This window comes from Lytechinus variegatus, chromosome 19 (assembly GCF_018143015.1).
Source record: "Lytechinus variegatus isolate NC3 chromosome 19, Lvar_3.0, whole genome shotgun sequence".
Lineage (NCBI taxonomy): Eukaryota > Metazoa > Echinodermata > Echinoidea > Temnopleuroida > Toxopneustidae > Lytechinus > Lytechinus variegatus.
The window spans coordinates 21513808-21540071 of NC_054758.1; the positions used below are offsets into that span (position 1 = coordinate 21513808).

Here is a 26264-nt window from a genome sequence, read left to right on the forward strand (position 1 = left end):
TTATCTTACTATTCTTATTTTTATTCTTTTTTCTACTTCATCATATACTGGTATGCTTTTCGATATATTTTGTGTAAAACAATCTATGTAATATATATGCATTGGGTTTCCACATTTGTTCGCTCAAGGTAACAATTTTTTTCCCCATCGGCAGCCTAATTTTTTACATTTTGTAGCGTACCTTATGCTTAAATACGTATGTTTGATACTTAATTTGATCATTGATACACTATGTATATGAATACATTTGTTATGTATATTATGATTTTGTTTTAAAAGTGGAATCAATAAATGAAATGAACTATGATGTTAACATTTTATAACTTTCTTATTTTACATCCGATTTTTATGAAATTTTCAGTGTTATGCCCGTTGGATTCATCTCTTTTTATTGAAACCAACTTTTTGTTGGGATGGACTTGTCCTTTAAGCTTGTGTAATGTTGGACAATATCGATATGTTTATCATCTTTAAGATAATTGATATTTTCTTGCTTTTTCTAACCTGCACGTACATGTATATTCTAATTTAAGCCTTCTTATGGGTTTACGTACTTAAATAAATACGAAATACTTAGGATCAATGGATATATTATTATTTCGAATCAGTCCCTGTGGCGCAATGGATTAGCGCGTTGGACTTCTAATTCAAAGGTTCCGGGTTCGAGTCCCGGCAGGGATATTTCATTTTTTAATTTATATCCTTCAGGCTTCTGAAGTGATTCCTCGATGTCTTTTTTTGGCTATGATTTTCTTAGCATGAATCTGCTGCCGAAAGGCATAGTTATTACTTTTTATCAAAAACATTTTCTACCATTTTTATTATTATTATTATTGATATTATTGTTGTATTTTGTTTATTATCATAGACATGTAAATCTTGAAATTTTATAATGTCTTCATTTGCTTTAATGATTTTTTAAGATTAATTTGGGAATAGGTCGGTAGCGGCGGTGAGATATTTTAACGCTTGTAGGCGTGCCGCTAATTTGCCTCGTTTGTGGGAGATCTTGGTTTTCGTTATTCTTTGTGATACAAGCCCGACGACATGAGTAGAGTTACTTGTTATCTTAAATTTGGTTAGTTGCGCCGTTTTAATTAACTAAAATGTTGAGTTAAAGTTATGACATGAATGATTTTTTTTCGGGTGAAAATATTGTATATATGTAGGTGTGAACGTTACGTAAAGGAAACTTAAATCCAATGCAGATTGCATAAGAACGGAGTGAACGAGGGACGCTGAATTCTAAGATGCATTCAGATTATTTTGTCAGTTTGACAAATAATAATATATAATAACAATATTTTTACCCAGGGAAGCCACTTCGGTTCCGAAAATTGTTCTCCTATTGCGTGCCCTTCTAAACATGATTATGTTATTACCCACGCTTTAGCACGCCTACCTAATTGATCGGCGCTCGAGCATTCGAGGAATTCCTTCCTACCGGGTACCCATTCATCTCACCTGGGTTGAGTGCAGCACAATGTGGGTAAATTTCTTGCTGAAGGAAAACATGCCATGGCTGGGAATCGAACCTACGTCCCTCAGATTAAAAAGCTAGTCTTAACCACGACGTCCTCAATGTAAGCCGACATTTTTTTTACTGTGATACTCTCAAGTCAGTTTATACAACCAATGTTAATCATTGTTTATTCTGTACAAAATTACATATTGATGCATAAATCGTCTGCATGTTTGCGAAACAAAGAGTGGTCTGATTCTTGGGTTATACATGTGTGCAATTTGCCGTATCACACGCCACAATTACTATTTTTGTAATTATTATTATTACTATTATTACTATTAATATTGTTATAACTATTTTTATATTATCACTAACATTAATATAATTATAATATAATTGATTTTATTTTACATTACATTAATTTGTCAGGACTGCAGAGGATAAAAAAAACACAAAGTTACAATGTTATGATAAAACATATACACATAGGTATTTAAAAACCAAAACGATGTCCAAATATGAACATGAAAAACCTAATTTATGCAATGGCTATCTTCAATATTATTTAGTATTATTACGATTATTATTATTATTACTGAAATATCTATATAATCATTTATCAGAGAAGTTAACATTATTTTATCATAGCTATGACAGCAGCCAACCACTAGTTTGTCCTCCCTTTTTTGTGATGGGGTGGGGGTGGGGGTGTATTACAATCTCCAAAGTAAATGAAGTCCAATTAGTGGCGTAATGGGCCAGACACTTTGAGGGGGCAGACAAAGCGTATAGGATTTTTTTTTAAATAGAACAATTGACTTTTGTGATAGATTTTTAATTATTTAATATTCAGAAAAAAATATAAGATTTATATTCTTTATTTGTTTATTTTTTCTTTTTTTTTTTCAATTTTCCCCTTTTTTGTGTTCTTGGTCGTGAAAACGGTATAAAATATTTTTTGGACGGTCAACGGCTTTCCATTTTAACCCTATCTTGTTTCACGTTTCAAATCTTTCAACATGTAATTGATCAAACCCTATTGGGAATAGGAAGTCAAAATACCATTTTCCGAAATTACACTTTCTCATATCTTTCAGGATCCTCTTCAGCGACCTCTTTACAAAACCCTTAAACCAAGTCTACTCCTGACCAGCAACAAGTTAATTTGAATTAACAAAAGAAGAAGAAAAAAAAGATCAAACATAATTGAAATCGAAAATGCGATCAAACCTGCATGATACGAAATTAGAAAATTATGGCATGTTTCAGTGTCTGTTCATCAGCCCCCCCCCCAAAAAAAAAAAAACAACGACGACAATAAAAAAGCGCAAAAAATCCAGTTATCATGCATCTTTTTAGTATGCAAATTGAGGGTAAAATATCAAATATTTCAATAGTCAAATATTTTGAGAATCTCGACCAAAACATCGCAATCGATCGTCATATTAGTTTGTCATTTTCTACAAGAAATCGAAACTAAATTCTATATGTATATATATATATATATTGTAAAGAAATGGATGAAGAGAACAATGGTAGGCGTAGCTTACAATTCTTTACAATATTTGAATAAATAAAAAAGAGTTGCCAAAAGCTGTTGTACATGTAAAGCTTTACACACACACACACACCCACACACACACACACACATATATATATATATATATATATATAATTACATCATTATAGGCAAAAAGTATTTGAGGGGCCGTGGAACGGTTTTGAAGGGGAGTGGGGGGGGGGGGGGGGGGTGGGGGGCTGTGGCTGACCATGCAAAAATCACAATGAGATTGTATTGTTTACGCATTCGAACATGGTCTTGGAAGGGGGGGGGGGGCTGAAGCCTACCCAGCCCCCACCCCCTTCCCCGTTTTCAGGGGCCCCGACCTTATTATGACACAATATGAGAGTAAGTCAGGAGCCGCGGTAAGGGGAAACAGAGGGTTTTCAATAGCAATATAGGTCTATTATCATAAGACGCTTGTATTAAAGCTAGTATACTTTGAGGCATCACCCTGCTCTCTCATTTGCATATCCGCCTACACTGTTAGAAAATGTCTACTTGAAAAAACCCAAATATTCCTGCAGCAGAGTCTCGAGAACACCTGTAATCTTACTGCACCTTGTAATATTACATGCATTTGTGTAAAAGTACAGAAAATATATATTTGGTGTACGTAACCTTACAAATTCATTGTAATAGAAATGTTTTCCCCCCTTCTTAAAATAAGCATGTTCTGTAAAATTTTATAAAAATTGTATAAAATCTTTGTTCTTTTAACAATTTACCAAATGATTTGGTTACTACGAAAGACCATTTCGTAGGTTACTTCTTTCAGTAAAATCTGTTTTTATTTTTTTCTTCTGTAAAATCTTTTTTTCTAACAGTGTGTGATGTACATATCACTGTGCGAATTTTAAAAATGTCATTACTTCCTTATTTCGCTTCCTATTCCCACGATCTATTCAGTGTATTAATAGTTTTTTCCCTGCCGAATCAACTTCATGTTGGGGTGGACTGATCATGGAGCTATGGAATGACCTTTAAGACGATCCTTTTGCAGGGGATTTCCAAAGCGCACCACTATCACTTATCATATCCGCATTATCTTTTCACCTCTCTTCCTGATTCTCCAGCAGTCTCTACGTCACATCGAGTTGAATCATATACCAGGCCGATCAAACTTATTACGTTGTATCGAATGGCATATCATCAATCGGTTTGCAAAACGTTTGTTTGGTATGACTGTCCCATTGCCAGTCACAACGATGTGATCTTGTTGCATTCTCGAAAAGTTTCATTTTCCTTCTGAAGTAGAATGCAGGATTTGACGCTTGACAATGAACGAACCACCTGTTTTCTAATGTTATTTCAGTGAAGTCGTGACACTTGATAGTATCGATATTGATTATTTCCTCCTCACAAAGTATGACATTATATATATAAGGTACAACCCTTAAGAAGAAAATGAACTTTGTTGCTGCTTGACCCCCCCCAAAAAAAATCATCTGACAACATTAGCGTACCTACGGGGGGGGGGGGGGCAGACTGCCCCCCTGACGAGCCACAACTCATGCAAGAGACGTATCCCTGTCCCCCGCTCTGTCGAGTCACAGCTGGTCCTTGGCCCGCTCCTTTTAGCTCAAATACCCTTTTTTTCTTCTTCTTTCGCTAGTCAAATGTTTTTGGGGTACGAAATGTTGTTAAAGACGTTTTCTTTCTTTTTTTTCTTCTAGTCATTTTTTTTTCTAGTACGAAATGTGGTTAAAGACCTTTTTTCTTCTTTTTTTTTTGCTTGTCAAATCCCCCCCCCCCCGTGGGAAATCGTAGGTACTCCTTCTGTTTCCCTTACGAAGTGGTTCGCATAAATCTGCTTCTCTATACATTTAAAGTGATAGTGCTTATTTCTCATTCTCTTAGATAAGGATTGTGAATCTATTCTTAGATTAGCCATTATAATCTAGCAAATGACTTTACCATAGTGTGACCTGCCATACCCAAATCAATAATACATTGCGACGAAATTACCTTACTCGAAAGATATAGTCAGTTTCACTTTGCAATTTCGCTGCATTTTTTTTTTGAAATTGAAAATAATACATTTAAGAAGGGTTATTGTATAAGAAATCAGAATAAAATATTTTCTATTTGCACCGATACCTATATGGCCGCCATCTTTGATTTTTTACAAAATGGCCGGCAAAAACAGGATTTTCGACAATATCTCGGCTTCTTATTAATTAATTTTTCTTTGGTAGGGGGTTGGTTGGATGTAGGATGGGGCTGGGTGGGGCTGGGGCCATGGACCCAAGACTCCCCTCCCATCGTTACGCCATTAAACAGAATCATGTTTTACTTCAATCTTTTCTTTTCTAGATCTAGGGGATAGAGTACATTTTTTTAAAGAAACGTTTCAGCTTTTCCTCGTATTTGGCTGAGGAACTGCATCAATATACATGATCTTCAAGAGCAATCTTACAATCTTGATTTTAAATAGTGCTTGATTGAAAAGAAAAAAAAACCTAACCCTTTTTCTAATAAGATAGTGCGAATGACGTCACAATGATGCTTAAGACTGCAAACCATCTGCTGTCAAAACTGGACAATCTGTCGCAAAGGAATATACATCTAAGTACCTATAACACTTCGTCCTAACGAAGCTAAGTGCTGTATATTGAATTATCATATCTATCATGTCTATATTATGGACATGACAGATTTTCTTATCGATACATTGAAACGCGTATGGGACTGCAGGAATTGCCCGTACAGTATCAGAGCGTATCCCTAAACAGGACCGAAATTCCAACCCATTACATAGGCTCCTGTACAAAAGTTGTCATTACGAGACCGTTTTCATTTTATGACACCCTACCGCCTTTTCACACGGTACCAAAATCGTAATTTGAATGATGATTCCAGTGAAAATAATTCTGAGGACGAATTCCAGCACGTGTGAAACCAAACTAGAATCACAAACGCTAATCAAAATCACGAATTCAAATTCTCACTCAAGAAATTAATTCCAATGGCCTTTTCACACGTGAATCTTGAATCATCATTGTAATGATGATTGCAATTCGTCTTTAGAATCATTGTACCATTCACACGTTCACTCGAATACTGTGATTCGAATTCCTTAGCGAAGACGGTATTGTGTCCTTGGTGACTCGTCAATCGAACCCTATCAAAGAAACTACGATGAGTGCATGGCAATTGTATTATCTACGGAAGTGCTTGAAAGGTCACGTAAGCTCCGCCCCTCAAAAGATGTTGTGGAGGTCAACCCTTTCAGATGTAACATTCGTACCGTAATTTGAATGAAACTTAACTGGAATTCACCTCCGGAGAAGAATTTGTATTCGTGATTGAGATCAGCGTTCGTGATTCTAGTTTGGTTTCACACGTGTTAAAATTTCGTCATTACAACTATTTTTCACTGGAATCATCATTCAAATTAAGATTTTGGTATCGTGTGAAAGGCAGGCCAGTTAAGTTTCACTCAAATACGTCTGGAGGGGGTGACCTCCAAAACATCTTTTAAGGGGCGGAGATAGAAGTATTTTGAATGGCTTTATTTCATGGAAAATTATAATTATTGCACTCGTTATAGAGCCATACACTCATCTGCGAATCTTGGAATATTTGCCTGAACTCTATAGAATATTTCTGGTATTCCATTCTGAGCCATCCAATATGATAAAAATATCACATATCACATCCATGTGTAACATAATTTATATTAAAGTGAAAAAGGCAAATAATTGTGTTTTTCTCATACAAATCAATATTAATCAATATGTCTGACAAATAGTCTGAAGATAATATTCACCCACAAATAAACTCGATTTAACTTATTTTATTAGGTATAAGCATCACTGTACAATGCGTATACAAAAAGGGACAGTTTTGAAGTCTATAAAAAATTTGTTTTGAAATATTATATCTATATTTTGATGTTAATAGATGCTATTAGCACTTATCTTTCAAATGCCATTTATTAAAATAAATTTTCTTCATGCTTGAGCGAACACGGGATGTTTTTGTCGAGGGTCCAAAAGGAGGCTTGCGCCAAAATGGCAGAAATGAGAAATTTGATGATTAGACTTTTGGCTAATCAGCAGACTTTCTCTTAATCTTTTCATTATCTTTACCATAATTTTCGAATTATGCTGTCAAATTTCATTTACAAATTTATTCATTTACCTGAATTATTTGTTTTTCATTTAAACTTCTTTTACCTTTGAATTTTCCTTCATAAGTAGGATAAGAAGGCTTTTTTGTCAGCCCATTAAGATTTACATTATTAATTGGGAGAATTTGTAATTATTCAAACCCTTTTATTATGTGAAACAAATTATGTTATGGTACCTTTAAAAGACATGAATCCATTTTGAAGGGGTTATTGAATTCTTCACCAACTTTAGTTACGTTCTTGACAGGACAAACAGGGAAGAACTCACATCTTTCAATGGCAATGGTGTATTGAGTCAATTTTGAAGGGCCAAGATATGGCAGATCGGGTAAAATGTATTAAGAAGATGTAAAGCGAGCAAGCACAAATTTTATTAAAATATCTAATTTTGTGATTTTGACATAATATTCAGAAAATTATATCATATTTCGTTTTCTATGGTTTCTGTTATTTTTCTTAAGTTTCCACTTGTTTTTCTTGGTTATGATTTTTTTAATGGGGGGAGGGAGCCCCCATCCATCAGTATGCCACTGTTCAAAGGCACCATAACCTTTGTAGCACACAATGAAAGGATTTGAAAAAAAAAACACGCTCTCCCATACTTCGGTTTTATTTTTAAAAATGTTCTTGCCTAAAGAAGGAATATTCAAAGCTAAAAGAGAACATATTACAAATGAACAACAGGAATATTCAAGCAAATAAGTAAATTTGGAAATGAATTTTGACCGGATAATTCGAAAATTATGGCAAAGATAATGAAAAGTTTAAGAGGAAGTCTGCTGATAAGCAAAAAGTTCAACCATCATATTTATCGTTTTGTGCCATTTTGGCGCAAGCCTCCTTTTTACCCCCAGACAAAAACATTCCGTGTTCGCTCAAGCATGAACGAAACTAAATTATTTTAATGGCCTTTGAAGGATAAGACTTCAGAGCACCTATTGCAACCAAAATATAAAGATCATAATTTGAAACAAAAATTGTTTAGACTTTTCAAATCTGTCCCGTTTTTTTATACGGCCTGTATAGGCACTGCTCGTCTGTGGGGTCCCAAAATCACAAGTTTTAGGAAAAAAAACTTTCACAATTCCGGTTTACTGTTTACGGGTTTAAATCAAACCTTAAAAGATATGTTTTCTTTATTTTTCCCTGCCTTTATTATAACTTACTTACCATCGGGCTCGACTTCCTCTTTAAGAAGTAAAACCTTTTTGGCAGTTCTAATGAAGGCGATTTTATTTTCCCCACTTCCGGTATTTTGATGGAAACAGGAAAAAGAGCTTTCCGCTGGTCTTTAGCTGTCTCTCCTCTATGACTCGTCGGCCTTATGCCAAAGGGCCTTAACCCGATTTTAGGGGTTCTGAATATTTTATAATAAATTTAACACATTTCATGTAAAACTTAATAACTTAACACGTTTATCGAAATTGGCTTCTAAAGCAAAAAAGCGACCACAAACTTTTGATTATTAGAGAGGCCAAAACCTTTATAAACGCCATTATCTCGGAATGGCCAAAAGCAGTTAAGGCCCTTTTGGCATAAGGCCGACGAATGTCCTCTCCATATCTGTCTACATCTTTCTTGCGCGCGCGTGCGTGCGCGCACACACCCTACACCAGGCCCCCGAAGCTACCGCCATTTTGTTTAATCCATTAGAAGCTAAAATAAGCCCCCATTAATATTAATTTCGTACGATGCTCCCTCGTCAACTGTGGTTTTGTACGTGTATTAGACAATACGCACACCAGCGCAATGACAAAGGTCAACTTGGCAAATTTATTAATGTATTCATTTTGTTACGCGCTCGTGACGCGAAGGATTCAGCGAATCAAGCAAGCGCAAATCTGAGACGATACGTTGCGCTTTATAAAGTATCGATATCACAAGCGATATCACTTAAAAACAAAACAATGTTTGTATTGCGTCTTATAGGCCTATGCTAATTCTAAAAGGGAAGATGAAGAGAGTACTAGTAGATCAAATCGCGATTAGGTAAAAAGGTGGAGGTGGGGGGGGGGGGCAATTCATGGCTATTACAATGATGGTATTCATTTTCACTGGTTGAGTATGAATACTGAAAAAAATAACTTTCACCACTAAAAGAGTCATTTCTTGTTACAAATTTAATTTGGAGAAGTAAAAAAAAAAAAAATCTTCATGGATCCCCGTGCCTGCTTTCTTCTGGCGTCCGTTTCATAATGAATTACACTGAGCTATTTAAACATCGCTATTTAATATTGTGATAACCGTGGGAACCTTGATTATGATTGGTATTCGTAGTTACCATACTTGTAACTCATGATGAAACGGGCCCCAGTTTATCATGCTCAATATGTTTCCTGTCCCCTTTATTCTCCAGCATTTCTTACTCTGTTTTTTTCCATTTAATCATTTTCTCACTCATGTTCTTTTGTGCCGCCCTTCTCCTACATATGAAGAGCTCACTTTTAAAAGGGGTTAGGTCCATTTTTAATCAAATTTGATTTTTATGTCTTAATTGATTTTAGTAGCTCTATAAGATGATACCATAGAAAAGTTGAAATTCCCATAAAAAAGTGAACTAAAAAAGAAAATTCACTTTTTTCAAAAGGGGTTAGGTCCATTCATAATTTTTCTGGAAAATAATATCTTTAAAAAATATGAAGATAAGTAGATTTCTTTTATACCCAATTTTGAATTTCTAATGGTAGGGTATCATGAAAATTCATTTTCGCATAAGAATATTGCAATATGGGAGAATAAAAAAAATGATTTTCTTGGAGTGGCCCTAGCCCCTTTTGCAACTTAACTTTTCATATATTTCCTTCTTATTTTCCCACTTGTTATCTGTCTCCTGGTTTCCAAAAATCTCGTCTTATTTCTCTTCCACCCCTTTTGTTCCTACTTCCAACACCAGCTCTCTCACCACCCCCTCTAAATTATCTCTTCATAATTATATGCCCCTCCATTTCTTTCTCATCTCTTTTCAACCCACTTCTCATCACTCTTTCCCTCTCTCGATCTCCGTCTCACTTTGAATTTTGCCAATTCCAAATCCCTTTCATTTTAGCTCGGTACAAATACTATATGAACACAAATGAAAGACATGAAGGAATTTTCTGGTTAGTGGTGAATTTTATTAATTATCCAGAAAAAAATCACATTATCAGAGGATTAAGCTTTACTTTTTTCTTAAGCGTATGTTAATAGTTTGAACCAAAATAAATATGTTTTTGTATGCTGGGGGGGGGGGGGGCACAATTCCCCCTACTTTTTGAAGCACTGAAAAGTGCCTTTTTATGCAAGAAAATGCCCCCTCACGAACGTGTACTGTGTCCCTTTCACCTGATGAGAACCTGTTTTAGGTAATACCAATTAGTGCTCTTCCTTTTATGCAATTTTCACCCCAAAATGCCCCCCACGTGTTCTGTGCCCTTCCATCTGAGAGCCCGTTTCATGTAATACAAAGTGCCCCCTCGCCTTCTTGAAAGTACCCTTTCTTGAATCACTGCCCCCTTTTACCCAAGAGCGCTTCTAAAGAATTTGTTCTGTGCCCCTTTCACTTGAGAAGGATCTGTTTTATGGTCACCATGACGAGTGCCCTTTGAAACAAGAAAACAATATTTTCATTTCTATAATATACTTCTGAAGGAAATCCTGTGAGCATTAAGTTTAATAATTCATGTGAGTGGGGTATATAAGCAGGTTCGTACAGATGGAGGGGGGGGGGGCTTGAAGGACTCTTGCCCATAGGCGGTGGAAGCGGTGGGATAGGGGGACCTGTCCCCCCTCCTAAATTTTTTGTTGAGAATCTTTTTTTTTTGCTCGTCAATTTTTTTTCCTGCGCCCCCCCCCCTAAATTCAGGTAGAACCCCCCTTAAAATTGTTGTGCCCCCCTAAAATTGTGGTTGACAACCTTTTTTTTTTGCTGGAAATTTTTGTGGTCCCTTCTAAGATTTAGGTGGATAAATTCAGGTGGACCCCCCTAAATTTTTTGCCTTCCACCGCCAATGCTCTTGCCCCCCCCAAAAAAAAAAAATCACGACCAAGGGGAAAAAAAGAAAAAGGAAAGCAAAGGGTGAAATATATCATTTTGAATATTTTGTCGAAATCTATCACAAAATTGGATATTTGTTTTTAAAATGTCAAAATTTTGCTTGCTCGCAACTTTTTAAAAATTTCACATAAAACAGCATTTTCCCTGTGCCCTCCCCCCCACTTTCAAGCAACTTCAATCCGCTGCTCCTATTTGTATGTTTATAGCTTCTATTTTTGCAACCAATTTTAATGAAAATCAATAAGAAATTTCATACGTCATGAATTTGGGTTGTGATAATAATTTTTTTTTTAATTGGACTTGGAAAAAAAAAACCTTTTCCATCTTCATCACTTGGTTCCTAAGTCTTCAATGTTGAATAGTTGGATTTCTTGAATGAAAACATCTGTTACACCAGTCCTGCAGATCGAAAAAATAGAGAAAGAAAATCAATTAAATTGTCATGATTTATAAAACAAATGTTTTAAGAAAAGTGAGACTATGCATAGGTATATATGTTTCTTCAACACATACCATAGGAAATCTTACTTCTAATTATAAAGTTGTACTTCTATAAAGCATATCACTTAAACATGTTCTCTGCAGTTTACATACCACTCTCCATTCTAACTACATGTACTCTTCGAAAAAATGACAGAGATTTCTTGTAAATATGAATATATAAATTAACATATGTAAATTATATGAATAGTCAGAATTAAAGTTGATATGTTTTGTTGCACAGAATATTTTGATCTGTAATTAAAAACGACACTAACTATAATCTAGAAACAAAATTGAAATGGGTTTTTTCAAAGGCAGGTCTATTTGTTGCCAAAAAAATGTGAACCTCCATTATCAAAAATAATCACTAACTCACTCACTCACTCATATAACTGCTGTAGTTTGTATTTCTCTCTGTGGTCCAGGCACTGTTCTATTAGGCCTACTTCACCAATTATTTATCATCATCAATCACCTCCATGGAAATTGTCAAATTGCATCATCCTATTAGACAAAATGTAAAACCAAAAAAAATCGTAAATCTACAAATATGAATATCACACTAAAGAATGAATAAAATGAATTTTATAAAATATAACTCATGAAAAATAAATATTGCTTTGTTTATAAACAAATAGGAATTAAAAGGCAATTTAATTACTAGTAGATCAAGGACATGTCCTAAGTTTATAAATTTGCCCAAAGTACATAAATTTTGACATTGGTTCTACTTTAGACTCGAGAGCCTGTATATTTAAGAAGCGTATGTTCCGTACAGATCCTACCTCTTTGTGGCTCAGGTTATTTTTGTTTAATGTAAACATGGTTAACATTCAATGCATGTAATATATCTGTAATTTTGAATGGGTTAGTTTAACTTTTATACCTGGATGAGAATCTGCAAAATGATGCATGCACTTATGATCATCATCTTGAACCATATAGGTAGACCTCTATACTGTTTTTCTTGTCCTTCAAACTCAACCTGTTCTTTTTCTTCAAACTCAACCTGTTTTTCTTTTTCTTCAAACTCAGCTTGTTTTTCTTTTTCTTCAAACTCAACCTGTTTGTGAAAGAAAAGAGAGTACAATAATAAGAAGTGATATTTTTCATAGCCGTATGTATAGGGGAGGGATTTGGGTAAGAGATGAAATGTGAAAACCTTCATCAAAAAAAGAATTGCATGACATCCTTCAATTTTATTTTAGAAAATGCACAAAACGGCCATAGGTAATATTGGTTACTTCTGGCCCTCGCTTTCTGAATTTTAGGTTTCTCTAAATTTTTTCAAATGTCTGCCCTCCCCCCCCCCCGCAAAAGAAACATCTGCATCTTTTTTATTTCCGAATCTTATTTCATTTGACTTTAACATAATTTCATCTCATGCACTAGGTCTAGATCTATTTGTAAGAAAGTATATATCTAGTCCAAGACTCAGAGCTGTGCAACAGCATTCGCGTATCTAAATTACTCGTAGGTCTAGATCTAGATAGTAACGATGGACTCTCGATCTATCTAGACCTAGAAAGTAAAGCTTTGGTTCTAAACTGAGATCTAGGCCTATATGGATTTAATGTCTTTTATTCCTGGCTAAAAGTTTAAACTTCATTGCCATTATTGACCAAGATTAGATCTAGTCCTTGGTCCACTGACACTGACAGGCATACTCGTACATGTAAATGGAGTCGTTTAGGCCCAGACCTAGATCTAGGCCTAAATTACAGACCTAGATCATAAGCCCTGGGCCTGGGGTAAGTGTCGCGGGTTGGGAAAGTATAATTTAGATGACTCGATTTGAATTAGGCTGGCCTAGAATTAGAAAGCATCGATGAATAAAAGTGAAGTACGGTACCGTAGGCCTAGATCTAAGTCTAAAATAATATTAATAAGAAGCAACAGTAACACTAGGCCTAGATCCTCTGTTAACCAAGTTAGAAATTAGATCTAATGTTAGGCCTATCTAGATCTAGCCTATTGTCTTATTGATAATAAGACAAACATGCAGAGCAGCATATTATTTCGTATACAGGAATAACCGTCGTTTCTGGGGATTATTTCAACAATTTCTGACATTTTTTTTACTATTCGTGAGTGCATGAGCCAACACAGTTCAGCGAAACAACCAAAATAGAGAGACTGAAGCTTTTGGTCTAGGAGTCTAACTATAGACCCTATTATGGGTGGGGGCTAAATGAAGATTGAAGTTATGCAAAATAAATTTGATATCTGAAACTGAAAGTGAGGATTGACACAATGACAGGCAAATATATCTTCATCCACACTCCACTTCACAGTTTATTCCTGACTGGGTTTCGATCTACTGAAGATAGATGCAGATCTCCCTCTAGATCTAACGTTACAGTGTACAAAAAGAAGCTTCATTCTTCTTGCTTTAATCAATCGTGGGTTAATCCTTGTTAATTGGAGGTGAACCAAACCGGCCCGAAATTCTCTCGATGCCCAATCGGCTAGGAGCCCGTACAAAATACATGCGGTTAACACAGCGGCATAACCGCAACACTGCGAGCAACATACAGGCTGCACTGGGCGACGATGACAATCTAACTTCAATTTCAAAGACAAAATTCTGCTTTCCTTTAACAGAAGAATGATAGTAAACTCTCTAATTTGGTAGAGAAATAACCTAAGATCACAAAATACAGTGTGAAATTTGTAAATAGTCCACTGAATTCATGTGGTTATATCAATTTATACGTACTCACCGGAGTGTTCGTAGGTCCATTTTTGTGTGGAAAGAAAAGTTTCAGAATGAATAAATTAGATGACGTAATGAGGTCAAATGAATAATTACTTCTGTAACACGATACCACTAGTATCGATGACAAAGAATCGGGGAAATCGCGTAGTAATGACGCTCTTAGCCAATGACAAGGCCGGAATATGAATATATTTACGCTCATGAATGTCAATGGGGGCTTATTTTTGTCTTCAAATGATCGCGGTAGGCGGAGTCTAATCTCATTTGTTTTGTGCTGAACGCGCGCGCAGCTTTCGGTCTAGTAATATATTATAAGGTCTTTGCCCTACACACTGTCTTTCCCTCTATCCATGGAGCGACTGGTAGCTCCATATGCTAGGCCTATCCATGCAGCTATGCTCTATCCATATCTCGTATTATTGGCTCAATGCAGGCTCATAAAACCCTCTTAAGCCTTTTAATACATTTTGTATGTCACCAGACATAATAAAATCTTTAAGAAAATAAAGATTATTGATTCCTACCAATATTTTGACTAACATATGGTAATACATCCATTATACATAACATAGAAACAAATAGAAAGCAAAATGACTAGAATGCCGCTTTTCCCAAAAACATTTACTTGGAATTATATACATAATATTTTTCATATGAGGATATCCAACAAAATGAACAATGTGTAATATTTGATTACAACCTTAAGGGGAAAACCCGCTTTTTCCTAATCATTATGTATGTCACGAATCTGCAAACATTCTCAATCGTCACCAGGACCCGATTTATTAGAGACTTGTTTTAATAACAAACACCCAATTCCTAGAATAAATCTTAAATTATTTTTTAGAATCAGGTCCCAAACTTCCAATTAAAGATTCAAAGGGTTGATGACCTCGTCCTTTTCCATTTGCTCAAAAATAAACAAAAATGACTAAAATGCTAACATTTTGTTTTTTCAATTTCTGGGAATAGTAATGATTTTTTGAGGGCATGAAATTGTATGGCTCTTGACATGATTTTGATTGCCATCCAAGAGAAAAGGGAAACCACAGAGTCTTTATTGTAAATATTCAGGTGCCGGCGCGGCGCCATGGTATTTTAATATGAGATCGAGGCAAGAAGATTTAAAGATGACCTAAAGGCGATTTAAAGATGATGTCATTTTTTTCTCAATGAAATAAGGGGGTAATATGCGTGTATGCGTTCCTGAACTCCGTTATTTTTTTTTACTGGTGTCAACCCTTTCTTTTTTCCTCTCTTCCCAAAAGTACTCGAAAAATTACGAGGGGGGGGCGACTGCCTCCTGCGACCCCTTTACCTGGCACTACAGGCGCTACTCTAGGATTTTTTTTTCTGAAGGGGGTGCATTTCTACGGGGGAGCCCCCAACCAGCCCTTTCCTTGATCCGCACCTGTAAAATGATGATGATTATTATTATTATTGTGACATTGTGACAATCAATACCTACCATTAACAAGGTCAGATGGAACGCACCCATATTGAATGTTCCCCTTTTACTCCACATCCTGTATCATTGTCTGTAATTTCAGTAGGCCTATACATTTATCATGTTTATGCTTGGAGACGTGATTGCATGGTAGTTGTCATGGTATCCAACACTTTGAAGATATTTCCTGGTTCACTTTTTCCGAATTATGCCATATTGCATTGTCTTGGTTAACAACTTTACCAAATAAGGTAAAATCTATTGTTATTGATATGACTAAGAATGAAATACGATTGTTCTCTACCCGTGTTTGTAACATTTTGACAGGAAAGTTATCGCTTAGAAAAACAACGTAATGACAATGGACGTACAGGGAATAATGACGTCAAGAGGTGGAAGTAGAGTCAGCAAGTGTATAGCGATGAAGTATGTGTGTGTGTGTGGGGGGGGGTGGAGGGTTGTCGCCACAAGGGGGCAGGGGCAAACAACTTATAACCATTTTTCAAATGTTGAACAGAAAAAAATGATGATGAAAATAGCAGGATTTATATAGCGTATTTTGCCTGAGGATACAAAACACTTGCTATTTATATTACCCCGGCTTTAGCTCGAGCTACCACCACGGCGCTCAGTGCATTCCAATTCACCTCACCTGGGTCGAGAGCAGCACAATGTAGATACATTTATTGCTAAAGGAAAACATGCAGTGGTTAGGAATCGAACCCTCGACCCTCTGTTTAAAAAGGGCGAGAGTAAGAACAACTAGACCACTACGGACCCAGTAGAAGGACAGGGGAAGAAAGAAGGAAGAGTTTAAAAAACGACAGGTCTGTGTCCTGTTAAAATGGTTACTCTCTATAAACATTGTTTTTCCACTGAGATACCCATTATACGTATCATTTAGGTCAGCTTGCCCCGGCATATCAAAACATCCTCGCGCAGCCCGGATGTATGGGGAAGGGATGTGTTGATTTGGAAAACCATGGACCTACTAGGTCTATGGGAAAAGTAAGTACTATGATTATTCGGAAAAAGATCTGATGAAAATTCAACGGCCAAAAAATAGAACGCCGTCAAAAGCAAAAAAAAAAATGTCAATAAAACTATGTAAAAACTGTTTTGAATTATAATATTGTTTCAAATCAAATTATTTATCTATTGCCAATTATCAAAATACCACAAAAAGAGTGACAAAAAACAATATTCTTTCGAAGACATAATACAGAATGAAGAGCCTACATGATTGTCATGATTATGTCCAGGAAAGCACAACTCAAACTCATAATATAGAGTAGATCCCTTAGAATATGTAAAAACATATTTAATATGATCATCTGTATTACCCTTGTAGTAAATGATCTTAGGTAGGGTTTGTGTGGAGGTGATATTTTCAGTGTAACCCTGTTTAAACACCCGTATTGTTAACTTAAACTTAAAGGGGTGGTCCAAGCTGAAAGTATTTATAGCTTAATAAATAGAGTAGAATTCATTGAGCAAAATGCCAAAAATTTCGTCAAAGTCGGATAACAAATGGCAAAGTTATTGAATTTTAAAGTTTAGTAATATTTTGTAAAAACAGTCGTCATGAATATTCATTAGGTGGGCTGATGATGTCACATCTCCACTTGTTCTTTTGTATTTTATTATATGAAATTAGGTTTATTCAAATTTTTTCCTCCAAGAACTAGAAAACTTGGATGGACAACTGATTTAGTGCATTAGATATTTATTGATGCAACTTATTTCATTATAAGGGAGACTTTTTATTCACACAAGTATGAAATAATGAAAAAAATATGATTTTATGTAATAACATAAGAAAACGGAAAGTGGAGATGTGACATCATCAGCTCGCCTAATGAATATTCATGACGGCTGTTTTCACAAAATATTGCTAAACTTTAAACTTCAATAACTTTTTTATTTGTTATCCGATTTTGATGAAATTTTCAGCGTTTGCTCAGTGAGTTCTACTCTGTGTATTAAGTTATAAACATTTTAAAGTTGTGGTTTAAGTATGGATAGTCAATATGTTACATAAATCACTAACAGTAGAGATATCATATTTCATTTCATTTGGCTCTCAAATCATTCACAATTATTGTTTAGGAAGTATGAATAGATGATTGTCTTCACCATCGATGAATCAGGAAAGAGAACAGTAAACATAAGAAACCTACAACTTCATAAAAAAATTCTGACACTTTTGGCTTCCCATAATTTTAGCACAGAGATAGACCATCGTCTAATTTAAACCTGACTTCAGAATACGAGCCTTACAGTATACAAACGAGGATATCAACATCCAAACAGCCTTTCCCCGGAAGGGAAGGGGGTGGGGTGGATGAAAATACACCTCTAAGGCCCCCCCCCCTTAGACAACGCCTTAGACCAAAATATTTAGCTCATACGGCTTGCTATTCTCACATGAAAGCACATGACTAACCTTGTATGTACCAAAGTAAATGGTAATAATGATATCATTGAAGTGAATCACAGTAGAGATGTTGTGGCTCAGTGGATGAGTCTCCAGACATTATCTACATTTGCCACTCTCCACCCAGAGGTAGTGAACGGGTACATGGTAGGAAGAAATTCCTTGAACGCGTCCGATCAGGGTAGCCGTGCTAAAGCCACGACATTAGTACGCATCGCTTAGCTATATAAATGTTGCATATTATTAATTATTATTATTATTAGGAGGGGGGGGGGGGCTAAGGAACTTCCAGCCCATTATTGACCATCTTATTGCGAGTATTTGTATGGTCAGCCCCCTACCCTTTCAAAACAGTCATGTGGCCCTTGAAAATTTAGTGATGGTTCATGTGGAATGAAACCTTTGGAACAAGTGGGTTTTGTGGAAAGTGAAAAATCAAAGAATTAAGATAGGACAAATCATTTGAAAGTTATTAGCATTTTCATATTGCGATCACTAATGCTATATGGAGATCCTTCAATAGGCAATTTGACATCGATGTGGGATGTAACATGTGAACGACTTTCCCTGTGAGGGACTATAAAATACCCCTAAAATGTCTTTTTTTCTCTTTCTTTACGGTGATACAAACACTTTATCCGTAATGCATTCTTTAAAAATCTGTATTACAAACATGCATGCCCTTCTACAGAAAGAATAAGTGATCTACTGATAGATGTGATAAAAGGGTCAGTTTAAGTGAAATAATATAGATGAGTTTTGGGAAAGCCGTTCACCTGTACGGTGACATCACACATCTTTGTCGCATTGCCAAGTGTTAGATCTACATTATGATAATGATCTTAACTTCAAATGCTCATAACCTTCTTATTATTTATTCATATTTTCTCAAACTTTTAGTGATCTGTTTCTTTAATTCTTCTTTTTTAACACAGGCTATCTTGTTTCAAATGTTTAACTCAAACATGAAGAGCAGACAAGTGGGCAGAAAATCATCCGATACGAGAGAAATATAAGTAATGGTAGTAGACACAGGCCTTCTCGATTGCCCAACCGCGTATTTGGATGGGGCGGTAAGTGCACGAAAATTACCCTTTTTCTAAGTAAATGGTCAAGGCAGCTCAGAGGTTTGAGCGCCTGCCTCATCAAAATGGGCTCGATCCCCAATCGGATTATGATACAGCTCATACTAAAGACTTTAAAAAATCGTACAATCTGTCATGTCTTTTGGGCGGGCGGGATGCTTATATCTTAGCTCTATTACTGACGGTTAAATTTGCTTGCTATCCTGGATAATACAACACATTTTATAGGCTTAAATTGGGGTGTGAACTTGGGTTTGCACATGTTTACTTTGGATCCATTACTCTGATCCCTAGGGAGTCTTTGTCGAAAATTGGAAAATCAAAACGGCAGTTTCGCCCTGGACTCTGAAAAAAACGACATATTTACATTCTTCGATGGCTCCTAAACTTAGAACGAAACTCCCGTTCCGGTTCGCAAATTTTCGGCAAAGACCTCCCAGCTGTTCATTGTCATTTGACGGATATTTCCAGTACATTTACAGTATTACCGGCTGGTATTTATTCATCCCCTTCACCAAGACGCCTTATACCTGCATACTTATGTCCCAAACATTCCCGTGTAGGTACCTTTGATTATAAAATCAGATTTTGTTTTCATCTTCAAGATAAAAAAATATAATTACAGTTCAGTTGATCTGAACTTCATTATGGCTACTTAAAATGCCATTTGACAAACAAAAACTTGGTATAGTTTGCACGGCTGCAACCAAAGAAAAAAAGTAAAAGTCCTGTTACACTATCAACACAAAAATAAGTGAGCACACAAAGTGAAATAGACGCTCAAAAGATTTGAATATATACACTTAATCAAATATCAGTTTGAAATTGGAAACGAAAAAGTAAATCACTTACACTGACTAGCGTGGGGATATTGAGGTGAGTCATGTTGGTTGAAAGGCTCTCCTCTATTTTCGGTACCTATGATAATATTCCTCACGTCACTCTCAGAGAAGACACGATCACGGGATAACAGATTTCCAAACGAGTTTCAAACTACGTTAAACATCCGCACTGATCTTCCTAGCAATATTTGCGCTAAAATGTCAGCGACCGAGAAGGATAAAGCGAGTGCAGTGTGCACTGCCGAGCTCATCCACTCCCCTGAGGTTATTGGACTGTATCCTGCGCATGCGCAATTATTGATCGATAGCAAAGTGTCTGCGATCAGGATGATGAAGCGATATTGAGTTATTTTTTTCTGAGTGAAGGAAGTAGGTCACTTGATAATGACCGGGAAAGCTTTCCTAAAATATAACCCAATTGCCAGACAGGGCAAGACCAACTAACCGTATGGCATCTTCATTCGCCCAAATATATTTCCCTTTAGGTTCTATTCAGGGGCGGATCCAGGATTTTCCAACAGGGAAGGGGGGGGGGCACATTTTTCTGAAGAAAATTTTGACGAGACAAGAAAAAGGGTTTTTAACCCAAAATTAAGGATATATCGTATCCGGAAAAAAATTGACAAGCCCCCACCCCACAAAAAATCGTTTTAAAAAGAGGGGGCTCACCTCCATTTTAATGGCATTTTTACATTACAATTGTTAATTTTGCTTAACGAAAGGGGGGGGGGGGGCTCGGGTCGGCTGTGCCCTCCTGTATCCGCCAGTGGTTCTATTATATATTGTTTCGCTCTAGCGCTCTAGTTAATCATGCGATTTTACTCCGATGAGTGAATGTCGAAAAGCTTCATGAGTATGTCACTTTTGAGGCTATTTTCCGATTTCTCTTCAAGCTATTTACCCAGTTAATGTTAAGATTAAATGGGAACACTGTCTTAAAACTTCTGTCTTTAGTAGTGCAACTTTGTATAAAATGCTAAAAGCAGTGGTGTTAACCGATGCATTAACCTAGAACTTTATCATGAAAACATCCACGCTAATACGTTTTGATGTCAAGTAAAATAAACGGATGTTATCATTGATTTCAGGGAATTCATGAACTTGAATATTCCCTTTTGGTTACACCTGCTGAAATGTAGGCCTGCACAACATTACGCAGCCTCTTCAGAGTGACGTCATACTCGGTGACTCCTACGGTCACAGAGTTGCTTACGTATATAGTAGACTTTGGAAAGAGAAATACTCAAATTTAGTGGCGTAACGATCTTTTCACACTGTGAACATCTCTACAGCGTGACCATTCACAGTGCATTTATATAGTGGACTTTACGAGGAAGCGATTCGCATTATTAATATGCAAAAATTTTACAGTGTAATGATAATTTCTAACTCTATAGTGTGTAATCGCGGTGTGTTCATAGTCATACAGTGGGCCGTGCGGAGATATGATTGAAGTGTTGCAATCCTAAAAGTTAGAAGTGTAACGATCTTTTCACACTGTGGACATCTCAACAGCGTGACTATCCATAGACTGTTCACATAGTCAGATGGTGGACTATGTATAAGACGTGATTCACATTATGCTCCAATGTTACAGCATAATGATAATTTCTCATGATTGTGGATAACTCTATAGTGTGTGATCACAGTATGTTCATAGTGTGGTCACTTTAAAGTGGACCATACGAAGATGTGATGAAAGTGTTACAATGCTGACATTTAGGAGTGTAAATCATCATTTTACACTGCAAACACCTCTACAGTGCAGGTATTCACAGTATTTTCACATTGTAGTCTGTTTAAGACATGACTCACATAATACTATGTGCAAATTTTTAGCAGCATAATGATAATGTCTCAATGTGGATACCTCTATATTGTGTGATCTTAGTGTGTTTACAGTGTGTTCGCTCAGTGGACTATGGAAACATGTGATTCACACTGTGGAAATATTCAAATATAACAGAGTTAGAATCATTTTACACTGTGGAACCTCTAGACTGTGACTGTGACGTGTGTTCACATATTGCACTACGTGAACACGTGATTCACACTGATTAAATACTCATATTTATCAATGTAAAAATCTGTTCACACTGTGGACACCTCTCAAGTTCAAAGATTCACAGTGCATTTACACAGTGGACTATGGAAGTTTGAGATTTATACCTCCAAAATACTCAAATCTATACAGTGTGTAAATTGTTTCACACTGTGGATACATCTACAGTGTGAGTATCACAATGTTTTCACATAGTAGACTGTGTAAAAACGTTATTTACTATGGCCCGTATTCTGAAGTCGGGTTTAACTTAAACTCAGGTTTAAAGTTGTGGTTTATAAAAGTATGGGAAGCCATAAGTATCAAAATTTGTATTAAATTGTATGTTTCTTATGTTCGTTGTGCTCTTTCCTGATTCATCGATGGTGAAGACAATCATCTATTTATACTCCCTACACAATTATGAATGATTTGAGAGCCAAATGAGCTGAAGTATAATATCTCTACTGTTAGTGATTATGTAACAATTGGCTGTCCATACTTAGACCGCAATTTTAAACCTGAGTTTTTTAAACCCGACTTCAGAATACGGGCCATTATGTTCAAATTTTACAGTACTACTGATAATATCTTACTGTAGATACCTATACAGTGTGGATGTCCGTGTTCATACTGTGTTTCCGTAGTGAATCATGCGAAGATGTGTTTCACACTGTTAAAATGCTCAAATTTAGTAGTGTAAAAAAAAGTCACATTATGGAAACTTCTACAGTGTATAAGTGTTAGCGGTGTCTTCATATAGTTGACTTTGTGATTAGCACTGTTAAAATTTGGAGATGATTTCCCACTCTGGACGCCACGGCACTTAAGTGTTCACAGTGTTTTCACATAGTGGGCTATGCGGTGATTCGATTCACACTGTTGAATTTTCAAATCAGAAAGGTGGATGAAATAAGCTCTACCTCAATGGTTTAAGATATCACAGTGTAAAGCCGATTTTAGATTGTTTCACACTGTGTATATACTGTGAACACACTGTGATATATCATCAGGTGAAGTTCTATCAACATTCCTTGACAATTCAATAACACAGATATATCAAATTTGTGTTTTATCATCACTATAACCATGACCTTTACATCCCAGTCGTAATCGAAAAATGTTATTCTATTTTTTTGACCATCTCTTCCTCGTCTTTATGATTTTATCGTGTTTATGAAGGCAAGGCCTTATTTATTCACCACCCTTCTTCTTCTTGCAAGATGAGACTTATGGGGGCGTTGCAAGAAACTTGTGATCAATTGCAAGTCTATTTTTGGTCCATAATTTGATCAAATATTTTGTAGTTAATTACAAATTAGTGATTGGGGCCCGTTTCATAAAGAAATTGCAACTGTTGCAAATTTGCCATTTTGGTTGCTATCATGGCAACCTTAATTATGATTGGCTGCTGAGCGCTATAACCATAGTAGTTACCATAATGGCAAAGTTAAAACAGTTGCAAGTCATTTATGAAACGGGCCCCTGCTCTTTGAAACAAGAAGTTTAATCTGATTTGCTACAGCTAACTTTGATCTATCAGTAACTGTTGTAAAATTGCAACAGAATATTTGCAATTGATTGAAACTTTTTCTTGCAACACCCCCATCGGGTGTAATTTTTACGATTTTCCTCTCATCATGCTCTGTTTTATTTGCCGATATATTCTGGCTTTACTTGAAATTTCGTAATAATTATTGCAGCATTGGATTGTAGGCCTATACAATTTACTTATTTAATATTTTGAAATAGCAAGAAAAAAATAATAATCTTAAAAAATACCCGATAAGTACCTCCTTGCGGGAAGCTGACTGGATGTTATTTGAAAAAACATTTCCATCAGGAACTTAGTTCTTAAAAACTGCTTCCTTTAATGTTTTCATACGATATCCTCCCGTTTATAATACCATAATATAAGTGGATGTTAGATACAAGTGAACGCCTGTTTACGCGCATGTTTGCTGTGTAAATGGCGACATGAGCATAAAAAGGGGGCACAAAATGCGGCAAACTTCTTTGACCTTCCACAATGAAATTATTATACATGTATAACAACAATAACATTCCACGACATTTCATTTTCCTACATATCTCTCTTTTTATCGTAGTTGTTGAACCTTTTTGAGGTCCAGTGCCCCTCATACCCACCTACACGCCAGTGGTATCCTGGGTCCAGTCTTACAAAGAGTTGTAACTGATCCAATCAAACACAACTATAGAAAGCCAGCAACGTCAACATCTACATGTGCGTCCAAAAAAAAACTATACACTTTTGAAATGGCTGCCAAATAAAAAATGTAGCACTTTGGGGAAAAAGACTTATAGATATGGAAAGCCAATAAAGTCAACTTTCAAATGACACCAAAAAGTTGGAAAATTATTCATGCTTGAGCGAGCACTGCCCACTGAAACAGAGGGTATGCAAATTAGGGTGGGCTGGAATTAGCCTTCCAATTTCTTTCAGATTTTTGTTTGGTACTTGCAAAGTTGAAGGTTATTTGGTGAGTTAAAGATCAGATGTTATCAGTTTGTTGTTTGTGAAAATTTCATACGTTATTAAATTGGAATTTAATGCATGAGTGATCATGAATTGCAATTTTTAGTGCAGCTTTATCATGTGGATCATGTGGATCTTATCAATGTGTTCATGACAATCAGGAGAAGAGGGGGTAATATGACTTAGGTAGGTGAAGTAAGTTGATGGGCTTAAGATCAACAGAACATTTAGCAACCCCCTCCCTCCATCTCTACCCCCTCCCCACTTCTCTCCTCCTGAAAGACTAAGCTTGGCTAGGCTGGGCAGGAATTAGCCATACAGTTTTTTGAGAGGTTAGTCCTTTGGAACTTACAAAGCTAAGGGTGTTCTGCTATTCATGAGTGAGATAAGTTTTGGTTTTAATAGGCAAATTTCATGAATTACTCAATTGAAATGTACTGCATGAGTGAACAGGAATTGCAATTTTAGTGTAGCATATTCATCTTGTGGACATCAGAAGTGTGTTCATGAGAGTCAGAGTAATGTGATGGTACATGTACCTGTTACAAGCAAGAGGGCGAGGTATGCTAAGACTTGGTTAAAAGGGCATTCCTCTTCTTTTTGTCCTTTTACAAATTAAAAGTCATAGGTACCCTCCCCTCTTCACCTCCATTTCCAGCCCCCCCTCTCTCTCTCTCTCTCTGTCTCATCTCCTGGATTGTAGCCTTTTCAAAACTTAACTGCCAAGTGACCGGTGGCTGATGGTCAGTTTGAATGATTACCAAAAAAATTTAATGATTATGATGATTAATGAAATAATTTATTGGAAAAAAATGAATGTTTTATTGATCACATTGCACACTGAATGAGTTAATTTACTGATAAATTGTTGATGGAATGATTGATAGGAAAAAGTTGATGCCCTAATTCAGAATTAATCATTAAACCAACATTCTGCTCTGGACTTCACGCATACATAAGAATAGCCATCAGTCTCTCAACAGGAGGGGAGGGTGGGAAAGAGGGAGGGGGCGGGGCTGAATGTTCTGTTGACCCTTATTCCATCAACCTACTTCTCCCACTTAAGCCCTATCTCACCCCCTATTCTCCCGACTGGCCGACTCCCATGAACACATTGCTGAGATCGCCATGATAAAGTTGAAATGCTGCCCAAAAGAGATCCAAATGATAAAGCTGAAATGCTGCTCCAAAAGTGTAATTTGTGTTCACTCATGCATAAAAGTTCAATTTAATAACTTAACAAATTTTCTTAGGCTATCAAAACTGATCAAGGTTGATCATTAATTCATCACAACGCCCTTAACTTTGCAAGTTCGAAATGGTTTGCCTCTCAACAACTGAAATAAATTGGAAGGCTAATTCCAGCCCACCCTAATTTTCATACCCTTTGTTTCAGTGGGCAGTGCTCGCTCAAGCATTAATATTTTTCCAACTTTTTGGTGTCATTTGAAAGTTGACTTCATTGGCTTTCCATATATGAGAGTCTTTTTCCCAAAAGTGCTAGATTTTTTATTTGGCG

At 36.2% G+C, this 26264-nt stretch overlaps 1 protein-coding gene and 1 non-coding gene across 2 annotated transcripts in view; one reads left to right on the forward strand and one right to left on the reverse strand.

The window, feature by feature from the left end:
• Window positions 1-20393, reverse strand: part of LOC121406096 (adhesion G protein-coupled receptor L2-like) — a 47371-nt gene extending 26978 nt beyond the window's left edge. Inside the window, exon 1 of the mRNA XM_041597113.1 lies at window positions 20218-20393. Coding sequence (XP_041453047.1) covers window positions 20218-20250 — 33 coding nt within the window. The 5' untranslated portion in view covers window positions 20251-20393. The remainder of the gene's footprint in view (window positions 1-20217) is intronic.
• TRNAR-UCU lies at window positions 608-681 on the forward strand. Its single transcript has one exon. It is a non-coding gene; the product is annotated as a tRNA-Arg (tRNA).
• Window positions 20394-26264: the final 5871 nt, after the last annotated feature.